Source organism: Onychostoma macrolepis, chromosome 13, assembly GCF_012432095.1.
Source record: "Onychostoma macrolepis isolate SWU-2019 chromosome 13, ASM1243209v1, whole genome shotgun sequence".
In the NCBI taxonomy this organism is placed as follows: Eukaryota; Metazoa; Chordata; class Actinopteri; order Cypriniformes; family Cyprinidae; genus Onychostoma; species Onychostoma macrolepis.
Window position 1 is genome coordinate 4,236,892 of NC_081167.1, and position 26,295 is coordinate 4,263,186.

Sequence of the window (26,295 nt, forward strand, 5' to 3'; positions counted from 1 at the left end):
TCTGAGGTGCACCTGTATATGTATATGTATATATGTGTGTGTGTACTGTAGAGCCGACACCTGAGCCCAACAGTGAGCATGCCCAGGTGTGTAAGCTGGCAACTACGTTCTGTGAGTAGGGCACCTTAGTGGATTACAAGGGCATGGGATGGAGACCTGTCAGTGTCACCTTGGATCTGTGTCTTCTCAGCTGTGTATGAATCTCCACTTTCCATGTCTCCACCTCTGGTGGTCTGGCTCCTGGTGTCATCCTGGCTCCTCCCATTATTGGTTTCATTGTTGGGCCCTCACACTGGCTGTGCTCTGGTTGTTACTACATCACCTGCAGAAATTTCCCCTCCCATCGGCTCTGTTTTGGAATTGTGCTCTAGCGCTAATTTTCCCTGTTTATTAAAACTGGCCCTAAATCCAGAAAAAAAAGGTAAATTGGAGGGAGTTGCTGACTAATCTATAGTCTTTGTGAGACATTGGTAAGAGCCTGTTACTGGCACTGTTGTTGTGTTCATGTTGTTTCTTGTTGAAAAAACAAAAACAAACAAAAAAAACAGCATATGCTATTTAGGTATGTTTTGAAGCATGGCTGCTGGTTTGAGCTGCTTTAAGCTGGTCTTTAGCTGGTCATGAGCTGGTTTAAGCTGGTCCTTAGCTGGTCATGTGTTGGTCCTAAGCTGGTCCTAAGCAACTAGCTCCTGCTCAGGACCAGCTTAAACCAGCACAAACCAGCAGAAAGTTTCCTACATAGATATAAATGGAATTGAATAGATCTATTAGAGGCGTCTCTTTGTTTCAACCACTGCTGCTACATCCACAAGTCCTAACGATTTTTATTTATTTTTTTTTATGTCAGTCCTAGTCTAAACCTTAGGAGTGAGTTTCAAGATGGTGAGGGTTAGTCAGTTTCTATGAAACTGCATGTGAACCTTTGAAAAATCCTCTCCATTCCAATTCTGGTACTGGGGTTTTCTTCTTGTCCTCTAAAAGGTGTCTCTTCACTGTGGCAGTCAAAGAGGGGCCCCACCATAAAACTGTTCCCAGAAATGCCCTACACATGTTGTTCAGTACAATTCTGATGATCTCTTGAAAATGTTGTCCCACAATCCGAAAGTTAGAGCTCTCTCTATGAACTCTTCCAAGAGCATGTGAGCAAATTTATTCACATTCATTTATGCCTACAACATGATACTCATGGTGCTCATACGTGTCTATTTTTAATTTTACAAGAAACATTTTGTTAACTTAAATTAAACAACTGAGATGACCATTGTATTTCTGGTATAGAAGATCAATAAAGGACATTAAGCAATACAAATTTCAAGTGAATTTAGATAATCTTGATATATGCAAATGACTTCTAGTTAGGAAATGAAATGATTTACTTATAGTCAACAGAATGTTTAAAAGGGGCCATCAAAATAAAGTGAAACCAAATCATCTTTAGAGAATTCCATGAACTTTAGCTGATGTGTTAAAGTTAGATAACTGCTGCTACTTAGCTGAGATCTCTGAGGAATGGGACCAATTTATTTCTCCTGACTTTCATCGAAGACATGTCTTATCCTTCATTTGAGAACCACAGAGGCTGGTCTTTTTTTTTACAGAGGACCCGAGTTTTATCTTCAGCTTGTTATTGTCATCTGATTCACCAGGGTGGTGTCAAAGGTGAGGCAGTAACTTGGAGTCATAGGGCAGCTAAGTACGCTTGTGCTCCCAGAGGGCGACCAAGACGATTTGGTTCTGCTCATTAAAAACGTGACAAAGAACAGTGATACTTTAGAAAAGTGCTGGAATGAATTAAACAGTTACCTGTTTCTTTTTATGTGAAATAATTTATATGGTGGATCAAAGTCTAATACTATTATGATGAACACTTACATTGCATTTATAAATTTCGTTTCAGGTTGTCTGGCTTCATGTTGCCATCACCCATTGTGAGTTCGGGGTCGATTTTGGCACTGTGGTTTACTACGGATTTTGCAGTGAGTGCCCAAGGATTTAAAGCAATCTTTGAAGGTAAGAAACATTGTTTTTTTTTTGTTTTTTTACCATTCAAGCCTACAATGATTATTGTGCATTGAACATGATTACTTATGCTGTGTTTATAAGTCTCAGTGATTTTAATGTTTTCTACCATCCTTGATTTTTGCCCCAGGTGCATTTGCTTAGTTCTGGTCTAGCCATCTGCATTTTTGCCAGCAGGATGGCACACAGACATGCCTAGCCAGACTTTTGACTATCGGCATAAAATCTGGTCCTTATCACAGCATTTTCTGGACAAGAACTGTCCACTTAGAGAGGAGGAGGAACTTTGACCATTAAAGTGACCACCCCAAAGCTTGGTTTTATTTATTTTATTTTATTTTTAAATGGGCTATTTAGAGGAGGGAAATTTTTAGATATGTGACTAGCTGTACAGAAAACACTGTACTTGTAGTTAGAATGTATATGTGCCCAAATGTGATAGGTACAGATTATTTCAACAAAGCAGAATGTTGCAATAATAGCACCTAAGCAAACCAAGCAATCAAAAGTCAAAGATTTGAAGACGGTACTCTGGCAAAATTATAGGCAAAACCAGCAACTAGAGAAGCACTCATTGTATCAGCACAGTTTGTTTCCAGGCAGAATGATGCACACTGTCCTGCAACCTGTGTATAGCCAACCAATCCTATTGGAACTGTCAGTTCCCTATCGAATGGGAACTCGCACTGCGTCCCCTAGAGGACACTTTGGGGAACGCCCTCAGCGGGACCGGTGTCTGAAGTGCATGTGGAACACGACAATGAACTTGACATTGGCTTATGACGTGTTACTGGTGCGACCATGAGTATAAAAGGGCACCTGTAGAACACGTCATCAGCTTCTTGTCTGAAGGAGACGTGCACAGGAATGCCTGAAGCATGGTAAGGGGACACAGTGTCTCGTTCCCCTTCTCAGGGAACCATGGTTACATGGGTAACCTGAGACGTTTTCTGATAGCACTCTCCAGTTTTGTGTGCAATATGCATGAGACAGTCATTGAACAGACTGGTCTGTGAGGGTGCCATCTGGGGCTGAGACTAGATTGCGCATGAATCATGTTTTTATTTATTAATTTTTTTATTTTTTGAGCAGATTAGGATTGAAGTCTAAGTGTAGTGGTGCATTTAAACACACTAAGGAGTTGCTCTCTTTGGTTTGGTAAAATACTGTCTTTGTCTTGCAGTGTTTAATTTTGTTTGCTAGTCCTCCCTAGATTGATTGTAAGGCTCAGGGAAACTAGATTTACACACCCTGCAAACTCATCAATGAGCGCTTTAGATTACCTTCGGGATTAAAAGAGCACCCCAGACTCAAGTGAATGTAATTCGATTTTGTCTTTGAACCCTACAGCTATTTGTGTTATTTTAACAAGAAATGTGAGTATGTATTGTACATTTTCTGATCCAGAGATTTCTCTTTAAGACCCTATGCTTATGAATAATAGTTTTTTTCACTATTCTGGGGTGCGTTTCCCAAACAACGTTGTAACTCACTGATTAACCACCATAGTACGATGCATTGTTTTGGAAACGAACTAGCTAGTCACAACTGTTTCCCGAACACGGTTGCATCTCCGTCGTTTGAACCACATTAGTTCAACAACATAGGACCATTGTTAATGACGTCACACGCATGTGTTGGAGGAATAACTTCTTTTATTTAACTGATTAGAGATCTCTAAGATGCTGCTGTATTGAACATGGCACCTACTGACTAATTTACTATTTTTTGTTCCCTGTCATTTTGCTGTATTTGATGTTTGATTCATCACGAAGTTCCCTCTTATGTCACACTCCGGGGTTCCCTTAGGCATTTATGCACATGCGCACTTTTCAAAAACGGCACTTACAAAAATACATAATTAAAATGCATTTTATATTTAGATAGAATGGAAGATACAGATAGTACTGCAGGTTGGCTTGCTTGTTGTGCCCAAGAGTATATTTATTTAAGCCCATATATCTTATTAACAAGAAACTATGCTTCTAACCACAGGTCGAGAGCTGCAGTTCCAACCAAGTAAGTTTGTGACGCTGATTCCGAACGTTCGTTTGAACTATGGTTTCGGGAAACACCAAATCGTTGAACTATGCTGGTAACGACGGAACTTGCGACCATAGTTGGCTAACGATGCTTTTGGGAAACGCACCCCTGGTCGATTTATCTAGTCTATAAGGAGACCTATTTCCATGATTTTCTCTTTTAACCTGATCTTGAAAATGAACTACGGCAGTCAGAATTCACGTCGCACTTGCCTGAAGCCTCTTTATGTGATAACTATGAGCAGCTCTGGAAGGCTGCACAAACAACGTCTCATACATTTACCATCATCTATTTTTTGGTGTCAGCACTGTGCCTGAAACATAGTCTTTTTTGACCATATGGTCTTCTCCGAGACACTGCTGTGGAATGCAGATGTGTTGACAATGTGTGCTTTGTACATGCTGTGCAACAAAAATGTTTATCCCAGTGTGAAGTATTATTCTCTGCTCCACTCTTAGTTTTGTCCGCAATTATGTCTCGCAGACCCTCGCCACCACTAACAAATGCACTCCGCTGGTCCTTTGATAGGTTCTATTGTTAACCCTGTAAATCATATTTGATACACAGATTTTCTAAGGCCTCTAAATTATCAACATGATCTAATCTTTGTTGAAAAACCTGTACATAATCTACTTCATGACTTTCATCATCCGAAGGATAGTTTGTTTTTAATCAAATATAAGGGCTTTGAGGTTAAAAGGTTTAAAATATGTTGCCCTTCAATCTGTGCAATTTGTACTGACAATTTTTTTTAGACATATTATGTTAAAATGTGAATATCAATCAGGCTTTTGAGGAACATTTACATACATCTTTCAATCTTTATTGTATTGCATTGCGTCATAGTTTGTCCCTCACAATATATATTACAGGGAGATAGAGAATGGCAAATACAGAATTTTGGCATGAAGCTCTAGATTGTGCTTGTTGTAGCAGTTTGCAGCGTGCTTCAGAAACCCCCCACCTTCCCCAGCTCCACCTGTATAGATCTGCTACGAGGTGATTTGTGTATGCTATATGGTGTTTATTTCATTTAAGTTATATTTGCTGCAGCAGTATTTCTTACATGCTCACATCAGCATGTTGTGGATGTATTGACAGTAGCAAGTCTCGGTACTTGCTCTGCCACAGCAGCAGCAGCAGCAGCAGCGTAGCAGATCTATTCCGCCAAGACCAAATACATTAACACTGCCGTGTACATTACCATGCCAATCCCTCAGAGAGTTCTCATAACAGAACTGATATTTATATAATATATATATATTATAAAGCACCATCCTTCGGATGAGATGTTAAACCGAGGTCCTGACTCTCTGTGGTCATTAAAAATCCCACGATGTCCTTCGAAAAAGAGTAGGGGTGTAACCCTGGCATCCTGGCCAAATTTGCCCATTGGCCTTTGACCATCATGGCCTCCTAATCATCCCCCATACACTGATTGGCTTCATCACTCTCCTCTCCACCAATAAGCTGGTATGTGGTGGGCGTTCTGGTGCAATATGGCTGCCATCGCATCATCCAGGTGGATGCTGCACACTGGTGGTGGTTGAGGAGATTCCCCCCCTTTCATGTAAAGTGCTTTGAGTACCCAGAAAAGCGCTATATAAATGTAACAAATTATTATATGCATTTTGCACACCGAAATACATATTTTGCTCATTTTGGGTCTCTGAATAAAATTGAATCAAAAGTGACACTCAACAAAAACACATATGCAAACTATATATAACTATATAGTATTATATATATATATATATATATATATATATATATATATATATATATATAAATCTATTTATTTCAGACTTTACAGGGTTAATGCAAAATTATTGACTTTGATTGATGTTGATAACCTTTTTTGCTGTAGTTTAGTCCACAGTGTAATTGGTTATTGGAATGTGTGAAAGTTGGGTATATGGTTTCTTTCCATTGCTTTTGTTTTATGTGCATTAGCTGAAGTTCAGTAAAGTCATTACCATGTATAATTTTCAGTGGATGTGCCAACCTTTCCCTCTTATGCATTTTGAGTGCGCCTCTAACCCCATTACCACCCAATCTATCAGGTTAATGGTATTTTGTATAGGTGTTTCCTCTGGTGGCCAAATGTGTACAAATGGGTGGGGGTTCTCATCAGAAACTTTGTTTTGATGTCCACTCTAAATTAGCATTGGGAATGCTTGCTAAGGCAGCAGACATACTGCAACTGGATTCTTGACATTACAGAAGCAGTGACTAGAGATGGAATAGGTTATAGGTTGTTGATTACAATTATTGCAAATAATAAATCAGTTTGCTGAACATTGGTGTTTATCATATTGCTTTTTTGCTGTTTTTATACTTGGTCGATTATTGCTTAATCTTAATAGCACAACTTATTTTAGAGTTGTAAAGATGGATTTATTTCAACAAATCAATAAAGCTGTCAGTTTCTATAAACCAATTAAAAACTCATTCATTGTTTTATTAATGTCACCATTAAAATATTCATGGAAATTTCTGCATGGATATTGATAAAATATTTATAACTATTAGCAAGTATTACTGTCGATTATTGTACTGGTGTTTAAAAATATTATTCTTATTTGTCATCCATCATATTTAGTGCAAAATGGTGTGGAATTCATACCTTGAATATTTTTAAATATTTTTACTGTTTATTTTAGCTGTATTTTACTTTTGTATCATCCACCCCTATCATTCAGTAGCACAATGAATTACCATCAACTGCAATTTTTAGTTTGTTAGTTTGTGAGCAGGTGATTTAACAGTTGGAGGAAAATGACATTCAAGGCCACAATCTAATGAATTACAAATACTCAGAAATCAATGCTGTCTTGCAGACCCTCAACTTATTGTGTGAGCATTTAAATATTAAAGTATGCAGCACTATTTCATCGACGCCCCCACACATTGTCGTTCAGATCATGCCATCCGTATATATCCCGCAGGTTTCCCAGCAGCCTTTAGAGTGGGGCTTATGGGCCATTACACCCAACTAATTGTAATCTATTTGCCTGCAGTGTTGAGTGCCACAGCAGTATACTGAATGAATGTTGTACTCCTCAGCAATATTCACTTCCTTATTACTGCCAGAAATCAGGATGGATATATTTGCTTATTTCATCAACAGCGCCACACTGCAGTTAAACTTAAGAGTTACAAGGTATTTCCTGTGTCACTTTTGGAAAAAAAAAAAAGATGTAAATTCTTTAATTCATTTAATTAATTCATTCATTTAATTCTAAATAATAATAATAATAATAATAATAATAATAAAGTATACACATTTGAGGTTTCTGTCATCCTGCAGTGCTTGAAAGGAAAATTATGTATCATATTCAAATAAGTTATGCAGGTTTCATGTTGGGTAGTGCAGTTTCAACACTTTAAAAATGTATTTATTTATTTGAGTTTGAGTCTCATATAAAAGCAGAAATCAGGAAATTATGAAACAGTCTTATTGCGGCATAACATGTTTGAAATAGTGAGACTTATGTATTATTGAAGGTATATTCTCGTAAAATAAGTACTGTTTTACTAAATACATTTTTCTTGTTTTAAGGATATTTATATATTTTGACAGGACAAAAATACTGATCAATCAAATTTGGTCAGTATTTGTTTGATCAGTATGTTTGTCCAAAAATGTGAGTCTAGGGTTGTTATCAGTGCTTAAAGTGGGCTGGTTGCCGGTCCTCTGTCTGGGTGATTAGAATCACACTACCGGGCGGAGTCACCTCTCATCTCGACAAATCACATGAATGAATGCAAGCTGAGTCAGTATACCTCAGGGGTTGTCAATCAGTACGTTTACATGGACAACGATATTCCGATTTTAACACGAATAAGACAATACACTTATTAAGAATCTATTATGTAAACAGATTTTTGATAACCTTAATCCAGCTAAAGTCATACTCGAAGTAAACACAAATCGAATTAAAGGGGTGGTCGATTTCACTTTTTTTACTTTAGTTAGTATGGTGTTTGAGCATAAACAATATCTGCAAAGTTATGACGCTGAAAGTTCAATGCATAATTTAAAAATGTATTTTAAAATTATGGCAGTTTAATGCCTACAAAAACGGCTCGTAGGGACTACAGCGAGTTATCTCCCTGGTTTGTGACGTCACAAACCCAGATAAACCCCACCCCCGGAAACAAGCAACAAAGTGGGCGAGGCCATGCTGCGCTGCTTTAGAGAAGAGGAAGAGTTGTTGCCATGCCGTCAAAACTAGGCGTGCACGATTCTAATGGATTCACAAGTTTCAAAATTAGTGTTCTAAAACAGCGGCTCGTAATCCTGTTCCTCACGTCCCCTGCTCTGCACATGCTCTGCTCTGCATCTCTCTCTCTCTCTCTCTCATTCAGATCATCATGAACTGTTCCAATCATACACTTTGTGTACAGACAGACAAACAGATTTTTTTCACATAGCTATGAGAACCGTTAAACATGAACATGCATACAGTTACCGTGCTGTATTAAAGCTTTAATCAGGATAAAACCGTATATTAAAAGCTAACATAAGCAGTAGCATTTACAAATAACAGCGTATCTAAAATTATGAGACAACAACAAACAAAAAACATACCATTAAGAGCCTTGTGTTTGCACAGGTTTTGCGCGATCCTCTTTACTAATATCCTCTGAGTCTCATTTGGGCTCAAACTGATAAGCAATATTGGCGACGCCATTGTTTACAATACAACCGGAGCACATGCCACTGAGCTGAGGGGTGTGATGTTTAGATGTGCACTGGCGGTTTAGCAAATCACAACACGCTGCTCTCTGGCCAGCTAACCAGTCTGAGCCCACTGCATATTTCTGAGGGAGGGGCTTCATAAAACCAGGAAATCATATCAGCGATTCTGTATCAGTGAAGTATGAGGATCCTATGCAACAATATCAGAGATGATACAAGTGATACAAACCTCTCTAACTTATTAGGCTACGTTCGCACAGTCAGTTTTGGATTTACAACTGCATTTACTCGAAACATCCTGTTCACACAGTTCTATTCCAGATTATCACCTGCAACCATAGCAAAAATTACTTGATTAATATCAAAGATGGCAGCATCCATTAAACTTAAAATAAATAAATAATAAAAATAAATAATACAATTTAAAAAAAAAAATAAATCTATATAAATCTATATAAAATTTGACAACATGAGTACAATTGAAGCGCAAGTTAAAGGGGACCTTTTAAGTGAAATATAAGTTACTGGTGTCCACAGAATGTGTTTTTGAAGTTTCAGCTTAAAATACCCCACATATTTTTTTATTATAGCATGTCAAATTGTCCTTTTTTTTGGGTGTGAGCAAAAACACGCTGTTTGCGTTTGTGTACCTTTAAATGCAAATGAGTTGTTGCTTCTGCCCCCTTTCCAGAAGAGGGCAGAGTTTTTACAGCTCATGCTTCAGATAGTCCGTCAACAACAAAACTGGAATCTCACACAGCCAAAATGTCAGAAATTATTTATGAAATATGCAGACAGTGATCGTTTTTAGGATAAAACTAACAATATGTAAATAGGAGCTATAGCAAAGATGTAAACATGGTGGAATATGTGCGGTTCGATCAGGGCGGGGTCAATGCGAATAGGGCAGATGCCACTAGGGTGGAGCTTATATTTCATTAGAGCACAAACTACAAAACTGGCAGGAGTAGCGGTGGAAGACTAATTAGATGTCATATATCAGTGTCAATGTAAGCTACTAAACCACTCATAAAAACACGAAACACATGCTTGATAGAAGTAGTGGTCCAGCCCAATTCGTTCACCCAGCAAGGGTTCACTGAAAATGCGGTTAGGGAGTGTTGAAAATTTACAGTGTGTGTTCGGTTACAGAATGCAATTGTCACTCTCGTAAGTAACCGAACTGTGTGAACGTAACCATATTAAGGACTGACTGTTCTGCTTTGTGAACGTGGCCCAAAGTCTCATAGCGGGAGATGCTTGTGCAGTTTGCTTTCACGTATTCCACACTGGTTGTGTGTGAAATTGTTTGTTTATATGTGGACACATCAGCAGACATTTTTATTTTTTTTTGGCCATTTAATGAACTCAAGACTTGAGTTAAGCTCGAGTAGATCTACTGCATGTGAGAATATGCTACCTTGCAACACAGTACTATGATTCAGAAAATACTCTGGCACCTTTGATATAGTGAGGCTTGTACATCGCAATATAACCATAGCACCGTTATACCCTGCAACCTTAGTTTAGTCCGTGTCTTTGCATTGCTCATTTTGACTGCAGGTGGTCTGCAGTTCACTACATGGTGTTTACACTACAGCATATTTTCTAAGTCTCTATTTATCTGTTAATGTTTCTTTACTAAGCATTCTCCTTTTCAGCAATATGCTTTATCTGCTCATACAGGGCTCTTTTAAGGTTTTATTATCTGGAAAAAAAGCTAGCATTATTTGCAGTGGATGCTACGGCAGTTGAGTAATTGCATCTTATATTTAGACTCTAAAATGAAGTATCACATCAGAGCTTTATTGAAAAGATTCAAAGAAATGACAGCTCCTACCACTGATAAGAGCCGATAAGGGAAGGCTTCTGTAGGAGACCGCTCTAAAAGATATGAATCAATTAATTTCCCTACTCACAGCCAAATCCTGAGATAGTAACCAGTCTGTCAAATGTGATGAGACATCTGACCAACATTTAATCAACCTTGCAGAAGTAGAGAGTAATTTAAAAACAGGACAAGTGGAAAGATTGGATTACACTCAGAGCTGACCCTTGCTTATCAGAGCACTGGTATCTTCTGTCTGGACATTACTGGGTTCATTCACTTGTTCTTTTAACGCTCATTTCAAATGTCTGTTCTAGTCAGTAAGTCATCTGTTTAGTGCACAAGCTACAGTAGGATAAAAGCTACTAATCTGGTTAATGCTTTTTTCATTTGTATTGTCAATACATGTAGTTTTCGGGGGGTTAAGAAGTAAGGCTATTTACCATAAGTATTCTCACATGCTATAACATAATAGCAATGAAGTCCAACATTCAAAAGAAAAGAATATACCATGCAATTAAAAAAAAAAAAAAGCAATAAAACAGTATCTGAAATCTTTCTCCATTTTCTGTTTTAGTGAATGTTATTAAATACCATATTTAAATGCTGTCAGTCTGACAAACAACACAAAAAAGTCAAATTATGGGGCCTATGCATTAAGTCTTGCTGTGTAAATGCAGTCTAATAGAACCACCTGATTATGTAATAAAATTCAGATCAAACAACAATACTGACAAGAAAAAAGTAAAGTACTCGCTGAATTCATTCATTCATTCATTTATTCACTTATAATTATTTTGTTGTTTATTAATGTTTACTTGATTAATAAAAAAATAATAATACTTGAAGTAGTGTTTCCTTAAGTAATAATTGAAGGCATTGTTTTGATTTAATGTTACTATTTATATTAATATTTAACTTTTAAGTGAAGTAGTGTGTTCTCCTTTTAGTTTTCCGAAATGTACCATTTACTTAATTTTCTAATGCCAGAGCTTTGGCTTGTCAGTTAGTGCTTATGCAGAACACATGGGTTTAAGTACAGCATGTGCTGTGCCCTGATCTCATTGCCCCTCTTTCTCCATGAATGTAGCTAGTGTTAAGAAAAAGTGCCAAAAGTGACTAAAAAATGGTGGCAGTTGTTTATAATTGCTTTATGCACTCTTGACTGGCTAGCATTTTGTTGATTAGACATGAGAAGGTTGACTGAGCAGTTTTCCAAGTGACAATAAAAGCAAATCTTATTTAAGGTCATTTTACTTCATAGCTTTCTCAATGCAAGAAGCACTGACTCTGAGTGGTGGCTGAAGAAATTCTTGATCGGCAGCAAATCCAGCAGTGCAGAAGTCAAGTGCTCAGCATTATTTGTCTTTGCTGTACCTTGTGTCATTATTTTACCCCTGAAATTTCACTGGGGATTAAGCTTTCCTTATGAGGAAATTCCCATGACATTTAGGGTGGAATTTGTTCATCACATGACAGCACAAGATGTATGTGCATGCTTGCCTTCCCGTATGGCATGTCTAAAATTGCACTGAACCACAAGTGTGCATGTTGCAAGTGTGCACACAGACGTTTCAGAGTAATGATGGCAATTGACCTATCGGTAAGCCCCGCCCCCCTTAGTTACTGTTGCTCCCTCGGACAAACAAAGGGAGCTGCTCACTGTCTTACAATGACAGCTGCAGTGTGAAAACTTTGTCCCATGATGTTTTTGCACAATTTTGGACACAGAAGGCCACCAAATGGGAATTAAATATTCCATGGAGGGATTTATAAAATATTTAAAAATAAATACGGTGGGTAACTCGAAGCGAGGGTTTACAGATCACAATGCAAGCGGGAGAAGTCTCATATTATGGTCGGTCATCACGACCGCGGATGACAACATGCAGGATCAACACTGTTCATGTATCGCAGGGTACGATTAAGTTAATGTACATTTAACCAGTTTAATATGGAGAGGCACTGAAATGTCGACCTTCGTTTATGTGTTTTGACCTACACTGTACAAGACGCTAGAACAGTCCGCTATTTAGGTTTGTAAGTTACATTAGCATGGACTCACTAACTTTAACGTTAGCTAGTTTTAGCCAGAGATACCTTGCTAAAGCACAAGATAACATTAACTTAAATTGTAACTTAATGAGTGTATGACAACCAGAAAATGAACGTTTTTGTCTTCATTTGTATTGGGGTGAATACTTAGGGACATTTTGCTCTGTTTGTTTGGATTCAGGAAATGTAATAAAATAAATTATATTGCCCATCCTCTCAGGATACCTGGAATCAGTGTTACGAGTACCCCAGGCACATCATTTTTCCATTTTTGAAGCATAAACCCCATAAAACCGATGCGTGCTTCGGATCTTCCAATGTTTCTCTATGGCGCTGAAACCTAAAGATGTCCGAGTTCCGCTCCCCGTGCAACTGATACTCGACTGCCATTGGCTAGTCTGTGTTCGAGGGGAGGGGCTTACCGATAGGTCAATTGAAGTGTTGAATGAGGGTTTTGAATCTACTGGAAAAAAATTGTACAAAAATGAATCAAACTTACCAATTCTATTGCTTTTTTTTCATTTATTTTTTATTTAGGAAAATGAATGGCCAAACACATTAAAATCAGTGTACCATTCACAATGTTGCTTAAAATTACTGTAAATATATTTTTATATTCAATATAGCACCAAACCTTAATTGACTCTTGTGAAAACTATCTGAGGTCACAGTAGCATTTGGAAAAAACTGTCACCATTAATAGGACACATTGACTTTTGAAATATTGATGCCACTTGCTTTCTCCAAAAACACCTCAGATGGGTTCTTAAATTACGGCTAAGAAAACTTCCATTCTAACTGAATTTATGACTGGGTAGTTAATATTCAAATATATTGATTGACTCTGGTCAATATCTCCAAGGACAAGCTCCCCAAGACTTGTGTCCTTTCTACAATCCATTAAAATCTAATCTGCTTCACTGAAAAAAAACACTTTTCCTCAGTCTGTGAGACGTGCACTGAAATGGCCACTCTTTCCTCAGGGAACAGGGGTGTGTTTCTCATGCAGGTCCCTAACATGTGAACTATTGCACATGGTGACTGTATGATTTATGCTATTTTGATTTTATTTCCTACTTAGCTCGTTGCATTATAGTATTTACATTTAGCTCATCACAGTGCATTATGGTATTTACACTGCCACAACCTTTTTCGTGTAGTATGAAGTATGCACAAAATATTGCTGCCTACCATTTGGAGCAACTTTTTTTTTGTAGAGAAAGTTCCTATGACACCTACACAGGAAGCTTACTAGATTTTGTAACATGCATGCATGCACTTTTAATGGAATATTAATTAAATAGCCTAGTAGTTAAGCTCTGTGACAGAGAAAATCATTTCTACTCATCTCTCATTTTGTAAAAACAAGCTATTGTGTTACAGTATGCAGTATATTTATATATAGCTTGTTTTTACTGTTTAACCTGAATATTCCTTTAACACAGTATGGGTATACAGCATTAGTGATCTGTATGACAACACTTTTATGTTTCAATATGCAGATTTTATCCATACACCTGGATATATCACACAAAAATTTAAATTCTTTCATTATTCCTGTTGCTCACATTCATTAGCATTTCAAATCTGTATGACTGTGAAACAAAAACGAAGATAAAAAGACATTTCATGACTTGGTAACCAACATTTTTCAAAAATATCATGTTCCTCAGAAGAAAGAAACAGGTATGAAATGACATGAGGGTGAGTAAATGAAGACAGAATTTTAGGTGAACTACCCTTTAAGAAAAAAAAAAAAGTCTACACAGATCCATTTACATGCACACTTGACATTCAAACCGCTTCCATGTAAACAACATCATGTGTGACTTATGATGTAAAGATTCAGAGAGATAGAAAGAAACTGTTATTGAACATTGGGTCAAGCACAGTGGTGTTGTGAGGATTTCTATTTCAGGGGTTAAATGAAGATTCTCCATAGCACACTAAGAAAAACCTGCCTGACCATCTTCTGATATTATGAAACATGTTATAGGGCTATGAAATACGATGGCTGGGAGCACTTGATGGAGCAGACGAAAAAATAGAAGGCAACGTGTTCCTTCAGCACAATAATGGCATTGTGAGATATTGTCTCTTGCTGCGTAAAGTAGTTTTTTTTTACTCTTCGCTAGTTCGCTTTAGGCGGCTTTCAGGTTGTTGATCTCTGTAATTCGTTTTGAAAATTACTAGGTCTATGAGACTGCAGCCTCACAGATGGTTGGATTAGCTATTTCGTTCCGATCTCCAGCAGTCATAACCACTTTTGTTAACTGAGATAAAAAGGGCTGGAGAGGAGCCGAACCTTTAGCTAGATATTATTTTTAGGAAGATTATTTTACAGATGGTCACACTGCATATCATCACTGCATTATTCATCCTCACATCATCCCTAGCTTGATTTTGATATGACTGTGAAGATGACATGCTCTTGGCCGTTTACACTTCCACTTAATAAATTGGGCATTTTTTTTTTAAAGCTGTCTAGCAGTTTTCAGGTCAGTAGCAGTATTCAAGCACTGTATTCTTAACCCAGATCTCTGCTCCTGCTGTTTCCCAGTTCTGCAGCTAATGCGGTTGGGCGAACAGCAGAATATGTTGTCACCATCCATGCACATGTACACAGCAATGACAGTTTTGAGTAAGTGAGTCACCGGCTGCGTCAGCAAGCATCTGTGTGATATGATGCTGACATTACTCTGAGGGTTACTTCAAGACCTAAAAATCTGGATTCCTGGAAGGTTTATGCATAGGTCAAATGATCCTAAGAGGAGAAATAAGTTCAGTGCTGAATATCTACCTCTTTTCTTTTCTCTTACTTTAGATGTCATTTTTCCATTCCTTTCCACTATGTTTGCCAAAGGATTGTTCCTTATATTATTAGTCATATGAATATCATCCTTACAAAAGCAAGGGCAGACAGTGTGTGTGAAAGCAACCATCCTGTAGCCTCTGTAAGAGGATATGCATTAATAAGCTCACTCTGTAGTCTGCTGAATTAGTATTCAGCACTGCTGTCTGTCCAGAGTCTAGTGCCAAAACCCTCGAACTCACCAGCCACAAGATAGCATGTGTGAAAAGCATTAACTTCACTTTAATTGCTCAACCTTCCCACCTCATCGTTAATGTATGCTCAGCAAGTAGAGGTTAGCAGCCCAGCAGTACCTTGCCTAGAATTTGTCTGTTTAAAACTCCATGTCATTTCCATGTCAGTACCACTCGTCTTAGTATTCAATTCATATAGTGTTGCATCTTTATGAAATTTACCCACATGAGCTTGTATGTTTCTACTTGTAGCTAGCTACAGATGCAAATGAGCAAAAATGCATTAGATTTGAGAATCTCAAGAAAGTACTGTGTAAAATAGTTTAATGTAACACATATTTTGAAATACAATCACTGGCCACTTTATTAGGTGCCTATTCAACTGCTTGTTAAAGCAAATATCTAATCAGACAAATCACATGGCAGCAACTCGTGACTTTGAATGTGGCATGGTTGTTGGTGCCAGAAAGACTGGTCTGAGTATTTCAGGAACTGCTGATCTCCTGAGATTTGTATGCACAACCATTTCTCACAGAGAATGGTCTGAAAAAGAGAAAATGTCCAGTATGAGGCAGTTTTGTGCCTCGTTGATACCAGAGGTTAGAGAAGAATGGCCAGATTGTTTTGAGCTGGTAGAAAGGCAACAATAACTCAAATAACCACTTGTTACCACCAAGGTATGCAGAAGAGCATCTCTGAATGTACAGCACGTTGAACCTTGAAGCAGATGGGCTATAGCAGCAGAAGAACACATTTGGTGCCACTCCTGTCAGCTAAGAACAGGAATCTGAGGATGCAGTTCTCACAGGCTCACCAAAACTGGACAACAGAAGATTTGAAAAGTCTCAATTTCTGCTGTAGCATTCAGATTGTGGGGTCAGAATTTGGTGTAAACAATATGTTAAGAAAATCAATGGTTCAGGCTGGTGGTGTTGGTTTAACGGTGTGGGGGATATTTTCCTGGCACACTTTGGGCCCCTTAGTATCAACTGAAACGCAGACTGGTTTCTTGAACATGGCAATGAGTTCACTAAGCTCAAATGGTCTCCAGATCTCAGTCCAGAACGCCTTTGGGATGTAATGGAAGTGATGCTACCATGACAGTTATGTATAAAAATCTCTCTGGAATGTTCCCAGCACATTGTTGAGTCTATGAAATGGACAATTAAGCCAGCTCTGAGAGCAGAAGGGGTTCCTACCCGGTATTAGCAAGGTTTACCTAATGAAGTGGTCCGTGAGTGTATATCCAATGTAATGCATTAACAATATCTTTAAAAAGACAGGCACATGATTCAGCTCATGTGGTATGACAGCAGGGGATGAGACTTAGATGAGAGTAACATGCAGATAGATGGTTCCAGAATACTAGGCAATCATAATAATATAAGTCTGTTAGTAATATAAAGGATGCATTATACCAGCGGGGACTATGGGAACTATGGCCACATCTGGCTCTTTGGCAGAAATCATATGGCTGGCCAGATCTCCTAGCCTTTACCATGAAATTATCGATAAAAACAATTAGACATCACTAGAGTTCAGCTTTCTGCTGAAAAAAAGCAGCCAATTACAGTTCTTTTGTTGTAATACTTACAGAAGTTAATGAGAAGTTTTATTTATTTATTTTATTTAATTTTTTATTTGTTTTAACTGTAATGACCAAAGTGCATGTTCAGTGCTGTTTTGGAGTATCTTTCAGTGGGCAGGACAGTTAGAAATTATTAATAACTTAAGAACAAAACATGGATGAATGAGAAAATAAAGAGCAGGATGTGCTTGAAATTAAAAAGAAATATTTAAAGCGCAATAAGCCTCAAAAGATCAATTTAGGGCTTGACCATTTAGGCGTGTGTATGCATGCACTACTCAGTGCCTCCAGGATTTCACGATTTTTTTTGTGTGATTTTTGCGATCAAAATGACTGATTATGATATCACATTTACCAGATTAACTCAAGTGAAGTCACCTTTATTTATATAGTGCTTTTAACAATACAGATTGTGTCAAAGCAGCTTTACAGTATCAAATAGGAAAATAGTGTGTCGGTAGTGCAGAAGGACAATAGTAAACACTCAATTTTCAGTTGAAGGTATTTCATTACTCATCATCCAGCTCAGTACAGTTCTAATAGTATTTGTGCAATCATGTAGACGATATCGCTGGAAATTAAGTGTCCCCATAGGGCTGCACGATTAATCGCATGCGATTTTGAACCAGCTGGTGTTTATTAAATGTGCAGATTATGTATTGTGTTAGATGCACAATATTCACAAATAACAAACAAAATGCATAAAGCTGGTTTATTTTGGTCTCTTAGTCAATTCTGAAACATTTGAGCTTTTAAAACAACCTTAGGACCCTTTTTCCACCTTACCTATGTAAACATTAACAAATAAGTATTGTAGCTGTACATACTGCTTGTAAATCCAATTCATACATTTGGTATGGTCTCTTAATAAATTCTGATATATTGATATATAAAAAATAGAAAGGGAAAAAAATAAATAATTAAACAACACTGCATCGTCAGTGTTGGTATTGTATCAGACTTTACTGATCGGTGTGCACTTAATGCACTTAACATTATATGAAATTCAAGTTCAAATGGAGTTAACAAAGTTTTTGACCAGCGAATGACGGAGATGGAGTGTCATTAGACATTATTAACTGTTATCTGAGGCAGTAAGTGCATCGCAACATATGCTTTCATCAACTTTTACAGGTTATATGACGTTTATTGTAGCTATATGGGCGCTTAGTTTTTCTTGTTGTTTAATACACTTGGTCAAAATCTCAAATTAAGCGCTTATGCACAGGATATTTAAAACGTACATTGTATATTGGCTAGACTGCAAATAACCTACTTCTCCGCTCTTCAAGCACACACAAAAAATTGCCTTTACAGACGTAGTGTTTGAGTAAAGAAAACACTGTACTATTCAAACATCAGTTATTTATTTACCCTTCCACTGCGAAAAAGCCGAGATCTGTCTCCTCCAGGCTGTGCGTGGCGCATCAATCTGAATGGAGGCGGGTGAAGTTACGAGGTTTCGCTGAGAGCTTGATGATTGAAAGGGTCAAATAAAATCAATCAATCCAATGGCGTTACGAGGTTTTACACGTGAACAACATCTGAATCCACGTAATGTAAAATAATTAAGTTAGATGATTATAATTTTATGTGAGGTCTTTTATTTATTTTTTTCCGATTATTTTGCGGTTAAATGACGAATGATGCAGGATCACAAAAAATGCGGCATTTTGCTTATTTTGCATTGTATTCAGCGATCGCGGAATCGTAAAAAACTGGAGGGACTGACTACTGACAGGATGCTTTCTGTGCAAGTGCTCTGAGTGGAATATACATACCTATCTACATACATACATACAGTCATGGCCAAAAGTATTGGCACCTTGGGTAAAGAAGGCTGTGAAAATTAATCTGCATTGTTAATCCTTTTAATATTTTATTTTTAAAAAAATTACAAAAATCTAACCTTTCATTGGAGAATAATAATTTAAAATGGGGGGAAATATCATTATGAAATAAATGTTTTTCTGTAATACACATTGGCCGCAATTAACAGTACACTTTTATTCAATACTTTTTGAAACCTCCATTTGCAAGTTTATCAGCTCTAAATTTTCTCAAGAGATCAGAGACCTTTTTTTTTTCATCCAGAATCACTCCAGACCCTTTAGATTTCCAGCTCCATGACGGTGCTTCTTCTCTTCAGTTCACCCCACTCATTTTCTATAGGGTTCAGGTCAGAGGACTGGAATGGCCATAGCAGAAGCTTGGTTTTGTGCCCAGTGATCCATTTGTGTGTTGATTTTGAGGTTTGTGTTTGGATTATTGTACGGTTGGAAGATCCAAACATGGCCCATTATAAGATTTCTAACAGAGTCACTTTTAGATTTTTTTATCTGTTGGTATTTGATATAATCAGTGATGCTGTGTGCCTAAAACAAGATGTCCGGGACCTCCAGCAGAAATATAGGCCCACAACATCAAAAATACAGCCGTATATTTCATTGTATACACAGGGTACTTTTTTATTCTTGTGTGCACCAAACCTATCTTGAGTGTTTGCTGCTAAAAAGCTCATTTTTTTAGTTTCATCTGACCATAGAAGCCAGTCCCATTTGAAGTTCCAGAATATACCCATTTGAAGCATATTCTGACAACTGAATATGCTGAAGTTTGTTTTTGGATGAGCTAGGAGAATTTTTCTTGAAACCCTCCCGAACAACATTTGGTGATGTAGGGGCTGTTTGACTTTTTTTTTAAAAGGTTTTCTGACCCCGAGACTCATCTATTTTCTGCAATTCTCCAGCTGTGGTCCTTGGAGAGTCTTTAGCCACTCAAACTCTCCTACTCACCGTGCATTAGGATGATATAGACACACGTCCTCTTCCAGGCAGTTTCGTAACATTTTATGTTGATTGGAACTTCTTAATTATTGCCCTGATGGTGGAAATGGGAATTTTCACTGCTCTAGCTCTTTTCTTAAAGCCACTTCACTAATTTGTGAAGCTCAATTATCTTTTGCTGCACATCAGAACTATATTCTTTGGTTTAACTCATTGTGATGGATGAATAAGGGAATTTGGCCTTTGTTTTCCCTCCTATTTATGTTTCTGTGAAACCGGAAGCCATGGCTAGATAATTTCATGTTCATAATCACGCTGGTGTGCTCAAAATTGTAAATATGAATGGGAATATACTTCAGAGATATTTTACTTATAAAAATTTCTAGGGGTACCAATAATTGTGTCCAACGTGTATTTGAGAAAAACATTAATTTGATAATGAGATTTCCCCCCATTTTCAATTGTTTTAGTTCAATGAAAGGTTTTTTTTTTTTTTAAATAAAAGAACAAAAGGGTTAATAATGCAGGTTTATTTTCAGAGCCTTCTTTGATCATATTTACCAAGGGTGCCAATACTTTTGGCCATGACTGTATATATATAAATATACAAAATATAAAAATTAGCGTGTTAAGCAGGTGATTATTATTATTTTTTCTTCAGTTTATACTTTCTTTATGTTGTTTCTACATTAATTTAAAGATCAAATGTGAAATTATTGCAATAAAAAGTATATTTTAAAAACTTTAATGTTAGGTGAGATTAATCACAATTAATTTCAGAAAAAAAATTGTGATTAGTTTTTGTGATGTTTTTTTTTTTTTTTTAATCGATCAACAGCACTTATATATATATATATATATATATATATATATATGTCACGTTACGGTGTGAGATAAGTGCACGAAGAAGATGAATGAAGGCAAACAGTCTTTTAATAAATCCACACAGAGGGTAAATCCACAGAAGGCAGGCACACACGCAATCCTCAAAAGACAAGGGAACACAGGACAGACTAGAACTAAATATATATATATATATATATATATGTATATGTATGTATGTGTATATATACACTGTATATATAGTGAATTTACTTTAAACAAACACAAAGAAGATAATCCAAAAGAACATAACAGTCCGTAAAAGTACAAAAAAAAAAAATAAAACAGAATTGATCTGTGACATGTACATAAATAAGTATGTCAAGTAAAATAAAAGTTACATTTATTAAAATAAATGAATGATAAAAAAAAAAAGCAGACTAACTTTCTCTGCAAGATTTTATTGCAAACCATAATGGATTAGAAATGGGCATAAACAATGACAAAATTTAAATTTTAAGTGAACTTCTCTTTTATGGAACTTCACCTGAGTGTCAATGCTTCCACAAATGCTGTTGTTCATGGTGATGGAGCGATTTAACATTCTTCTTATACTTTTTGAAGCACATTTTGTGCACAAATAAAGACACAGGACTGCAATTCTGCATTTTACATTGCCCTGTTGCATCACCAGTATTAGTTATATATTAGTTATATATGGTTCCAAAACATGCTTTTGCTTCCATTTATTTATGATGGACCGCCGGAATGGTACTACAAATCTCGTAATGACATAACAAAAACAACGAGTGTGTATTAGAGCTAAAATCATGATGTATTATATAACTGTTTATTTTTGGATTACTGAATGTAATTAGTAGAGGCATGTTTTTACTGACAGGTTGAGTAAAGGCTCATAAACAACAGCTAATTAAGTGCTTTCATGTGGATTAGACCTCAGTCAGCTAGTAGAAGATATTTGCAAGAGGAAGTTGCTGCGAAGAACTGGCTTCAATCATAAGAATTGCTGAAATCTAAATGCAGAGATAGTAAATGGCATGCTAAGGAGGTTGACCCTTGTATCGGCCAACTGAACTTCATGCAGAGTTAAGTATTCTTGTTCCATATTCATAGATGTCACTGGCATACATATATTCATCTCATTTCCTGGCATCAATTTTTTGAAAGACCTCTTTGCAGCTTTGGAGACATGCATAAAATATAGTCTGTAACACGTACACCAGGGAACCTTTTGTACTTTTATTGTCAAGAGCCATTCAAAGTAATGCAGGAAGTAATTTCTTAACATATCAGGTTGATTTTTCAATTTTGGCAACTCTATGCTTGGAAACTTAGAATAACTAACATAAGAAGTCAGATAATTACAAAAAAAAAAAAAAAAAAGTTTCTGAATTACAATTTCCAAATTGGCAATGACACATATTAAATCTGCTTTGAAATAAATAAATAAATATATATATAAATAAATATAGCTTCAGAACATTATTTGGGGACAGCAATTACTGTATATACTGTATTATCCTATGGAACAGAAGTCAAAGAATTGGCCATTTATCCAGTGACGTAAATATGCAGTTTTCTCATTGTTTTGTGCTTCACTATCCAAAGAAGTAAAAATGAATGGTAGCTTGTCCTCCTAGAGGAACTGTTAATTGTTTTTTTGTTTTTTTCTTATGCAATGGAAAATTGAAGAGTCTCCTTGGAGAACTCAATAGGTTACATTCATAAACCTAGAGATTGGCATTTGCAGTGTAAAAATGGCTCTTTGCTTTGAGCGGCGAGTTGATTTTACTTATCCGGGTTGTTAAGGAGATGAAGTGTTCAGTCATTACACTGTATTTCTGCCTCATCGCAGCTATAATTCTAAAAAAAAATAAATAAATAAATAATAGAAGAAAAACAACTGCAGTCAGAGATGCTCCTCCAAGGTCTCTCTTTACCCTAGCTCTCCCCCTGCTGATGACTCTGTATTGATGGGCTTAGAACTCAGAGAAGAGGCCTCTCTGAAGATAAACAGACCGATAACTAGAGCTGCATGGAAGCCTGTCAAAGTCAGACGGTCTTCACTGAAGTTTAGAAATGATTTAGCCACACTCCGAGTTGAGGTGGTTGGAGTAAGTAAGGTATGAGGGAGGAGAGGGTCAGCAGAAAAAGGAGAAATACCAGTAGATGTCCCAACAGGAAATTACAGGTAAGGATGTAAATGTAAATTTGCCCAATGAAATTGTTTTCAGGGGCATTTTATACCTTTATTAGGCCATTTTTCTCTTGTGACCATCAAAATGCAGCATGATACCAAATACTTCAATTAAAATAAAATCAACATATAAAAGAAAATAGTTGTACATAAAGAAAAAAAACAAAAAACATGGAAATTCAGTGGAATAAATGATATGGCAAATTTATGTTTTCTCATACCTTTTAAAAGAATATAACACTATTTAGCCACACTTTAAACACTAAAAAGTAAATACATGTATTTTAGAGCTTCAGGTTACTTTTCTAAACTGACCTAGAAAAAAAAAAAGTATAATATTAGGTAACAGGAGAAAAAAGTCACTATGGGGCATTTTTGTCCTCTACATTTTAAATATCTGGGACATTTTTTTGCCCTAAGCCCAGGTTAATTTCTGACCCTGATTTGAAAATATTTGAACTTGTGACACAAATGCATTTTGTTTGGATTTGTGTGTTCTAACAGATCAGTCAAGACTTCTTTTGTTGTTTTATCTAATCCTACTTTACCTTGAATATTTACCCTGACACAGCAATTACCATCATGGACCGATGAACACAATTAAAGTGCTGTTTGGTTAATTAGTTGTTGTATCACTGGGACAATGTTGAGACGTTATTCTTATCCCGTCTAGTGGAGCAGTCCAAATTTTGGTTATGTGCCACAATGACCTGTTGGCAGCAGACTGGACTGGGGTCGATAAACGAAATTAATGCAATGTTGATTTGTTGCTTCACTGAACGCTGGATTGAAATTCAAATAAAAACCTTTAATGTCATGCATCAATTGTGTCGAGCACTTGGCATTCATATGCAGTAGCTGGCACTGAAAAAGACGTTTAGTTTGTATCTATGAAAAATCGATGCTCTGAGAGAATGCCGACAGTGTTTTGGCAGTACATTAAAATACTTTGAAAGGAATCGCTATCATGTATCCAAGATCTTCCTGTGCCATTTGGATGTAAAGCATTGATAATAAATGCCTCCAACATACCAGCATCATGGGAAAGAGTGTCAGGAAACTATTTTCTTTGTGGTTTTAGGAAATATGATAACTTTCAGCATATTTTTCATCTTAAAATGAAAGAAATAATTCAAAAGAGAGATGACTATAGTTCAGCTCTCAGATTAGATCAAAGCTTGTGGTGTTTTCGTTTATATACCATCTGTCACATTCATGCTGTGATAAGAGAAAATTAAGTCTACCATGGATTTCTGTGGCATCACTGAACGCGTGTAGTGGATATTTGGATGGGAAGCAGGTTGAAATTAGATTTTGTGGGTTTGTTGCGTGTTTGGTCTTCCACCCCAAAGTCCAACCATGACCATTAATCCTATACTTTCTAATACCGAGTTATAATCTGAGTTGAATCTCAGAATTCTGACCATAAAGATTTTCCAACTCAAAGATAAAAAGCAAATAGAGTCTTTTTGCATACTTCTCATGATGGATCTCAGATTAGATGATCATGATCTCATTAGTAATCATAGGTATGTACAGTATATGTAGTGTGTAAAAGAGTAAGAATTAGCGGTAGAGTAAATTTTCACTAAAATTACTGTCATTGTGCATTTATCTTACTGTATACATTTTATGTTGAGTTAAGGGCTTGAAAATATCTGTACAAGTGTTTATTATTTATTTTTGCATTTCTAAAGCTGTGCATATGTAAATACTATGTTGTAGATGTTGTCAGTATGTCATTGTTCAATATGTTTCAGCATATATTTAAATGTGCAAAAATGCATGTGTAAATGTTAAATGCAAATATGTATGAATTCTTTTTCAGATCAGGCTGCTCTAATTGTTAAAATGTTTTTTTTTTTGGTATTTAGTAATAATAGAATATTCTTCTGGAAATGACTAATTGCACATTAATGACACTTCCCCACCACCCCATCCCGTTTCCCCCAAACTAAACTATACCGAAACTGTAGCCCCAAAATCCAATGCGAACCAAACCATGAGAACCGTCAACCATTGCAACCTTACTATCCATATACTGCACTGAGTGGAACACAGCATTAGGTGTGTAGTCCAGAATACACTTTTTGAAGCTAATTTAGCTTTTGCTGTTGTAACAAGGATGATAATGAACAGATGGCGAAAAGCCTTTGAGTCGTAATACACTATAATGATGGAATTTCTTATGTAAAGTTACTAGCAGCAACCCCTGTAGGCAGAACAACCTTTATTAACACAAAAAATCACTGGCTTATTATGGCCTATAGCATCTTTGCCTTGTGTTAACATCACGAAAACCCCCAGTGAACGGCAGTTGTGGCAGCCACTACCATCGTTCATGTAACGGAACCCTGATTTTTATTGTATCATTGAACTAAAGCTGCATCTCGTGCCCCCTTACCTCTATTCGGCACAGCAAGTGGGATGAGAGATGGACTTCCTTTTGACAGGAGGCTAGCTTGAGGACACCTGAGGGAGAATGTTTATTTTTAGTTCCCTTTGCAGAGACCGTCTTGGGAGCAGAGGGCACTGAGCTGTGGATGATTCCTCCAGTCAGCTCCAGTCCAGCTAGCTTGGTATTCTAAAGACCATCTACCTCTTTTGCCCTCAAGGCTCAGACAGCACCTATCGAGTTTGCTTTGTAGACAGCAAGCACTGACCAAATTTTAAAAGCCGGCACCATCAGTGGCAAGCGATTAAGCATTCACAAAAAGTCCCTTTTTTGCAGAGACAGAAAGGGGCCATCTTCCCATGCAGGGCTGAGTGGTCACCTGCGGTCCATTGACAATCGAAATACATCATGCCGATTTTATATATATTTTTTTAAACAAATATGTTTGACAGAGAAGTTTTCTTAAGCTAAGGTAACCTTGATTATTTCACTTCACAAACTGATGCTTCACTTCACAGATGCCTTCACAAATGCCCTGTGCTTGCTGTTTGCATGCTGTGTTTATGATCTTTGACATTAGACAAGTCTTGAGCTAGTCTTTCTCTGCTACCTCTACTCAAACTTGCCATTTAATGTGACGTTTGAGATTAAAAACTCCATGAAATGGCTTGACAAAAATGTTTTATTTCATGTATTGGTGTTTTTCTTATTGAAAAAGAAAGATATGGCAGAACATACCTTGTACATTCTTTAAGCCATTAAATGTAGGCTTATAACAGCCCTGAATGATA

General features: G+C 36.8%; 1 protein-coding gene across 1 annotated transcript in view; it reads left to right on the plus strand.

Annotated features, from left to right (window-relative positions):
- The window catches only part of csmd1a (CUB and Sushi multiple domains 1a), a 170,266-nt gene that overhangs the window by 70,854 nt on the left and 73,117 nt on the right, over positions 1-26,295 (plus strand). Inside the window, exon 3 of the mRNA XM_058796439.1 lies at positions 1,898-2,010. Coding sequence (XP_058652422.1) covers positions 1,898-2,010 — 113 coding nt within the window. The remainder of the gene's footprint in view (positions 1-1,897; positions 2,011-26,295) is intronic.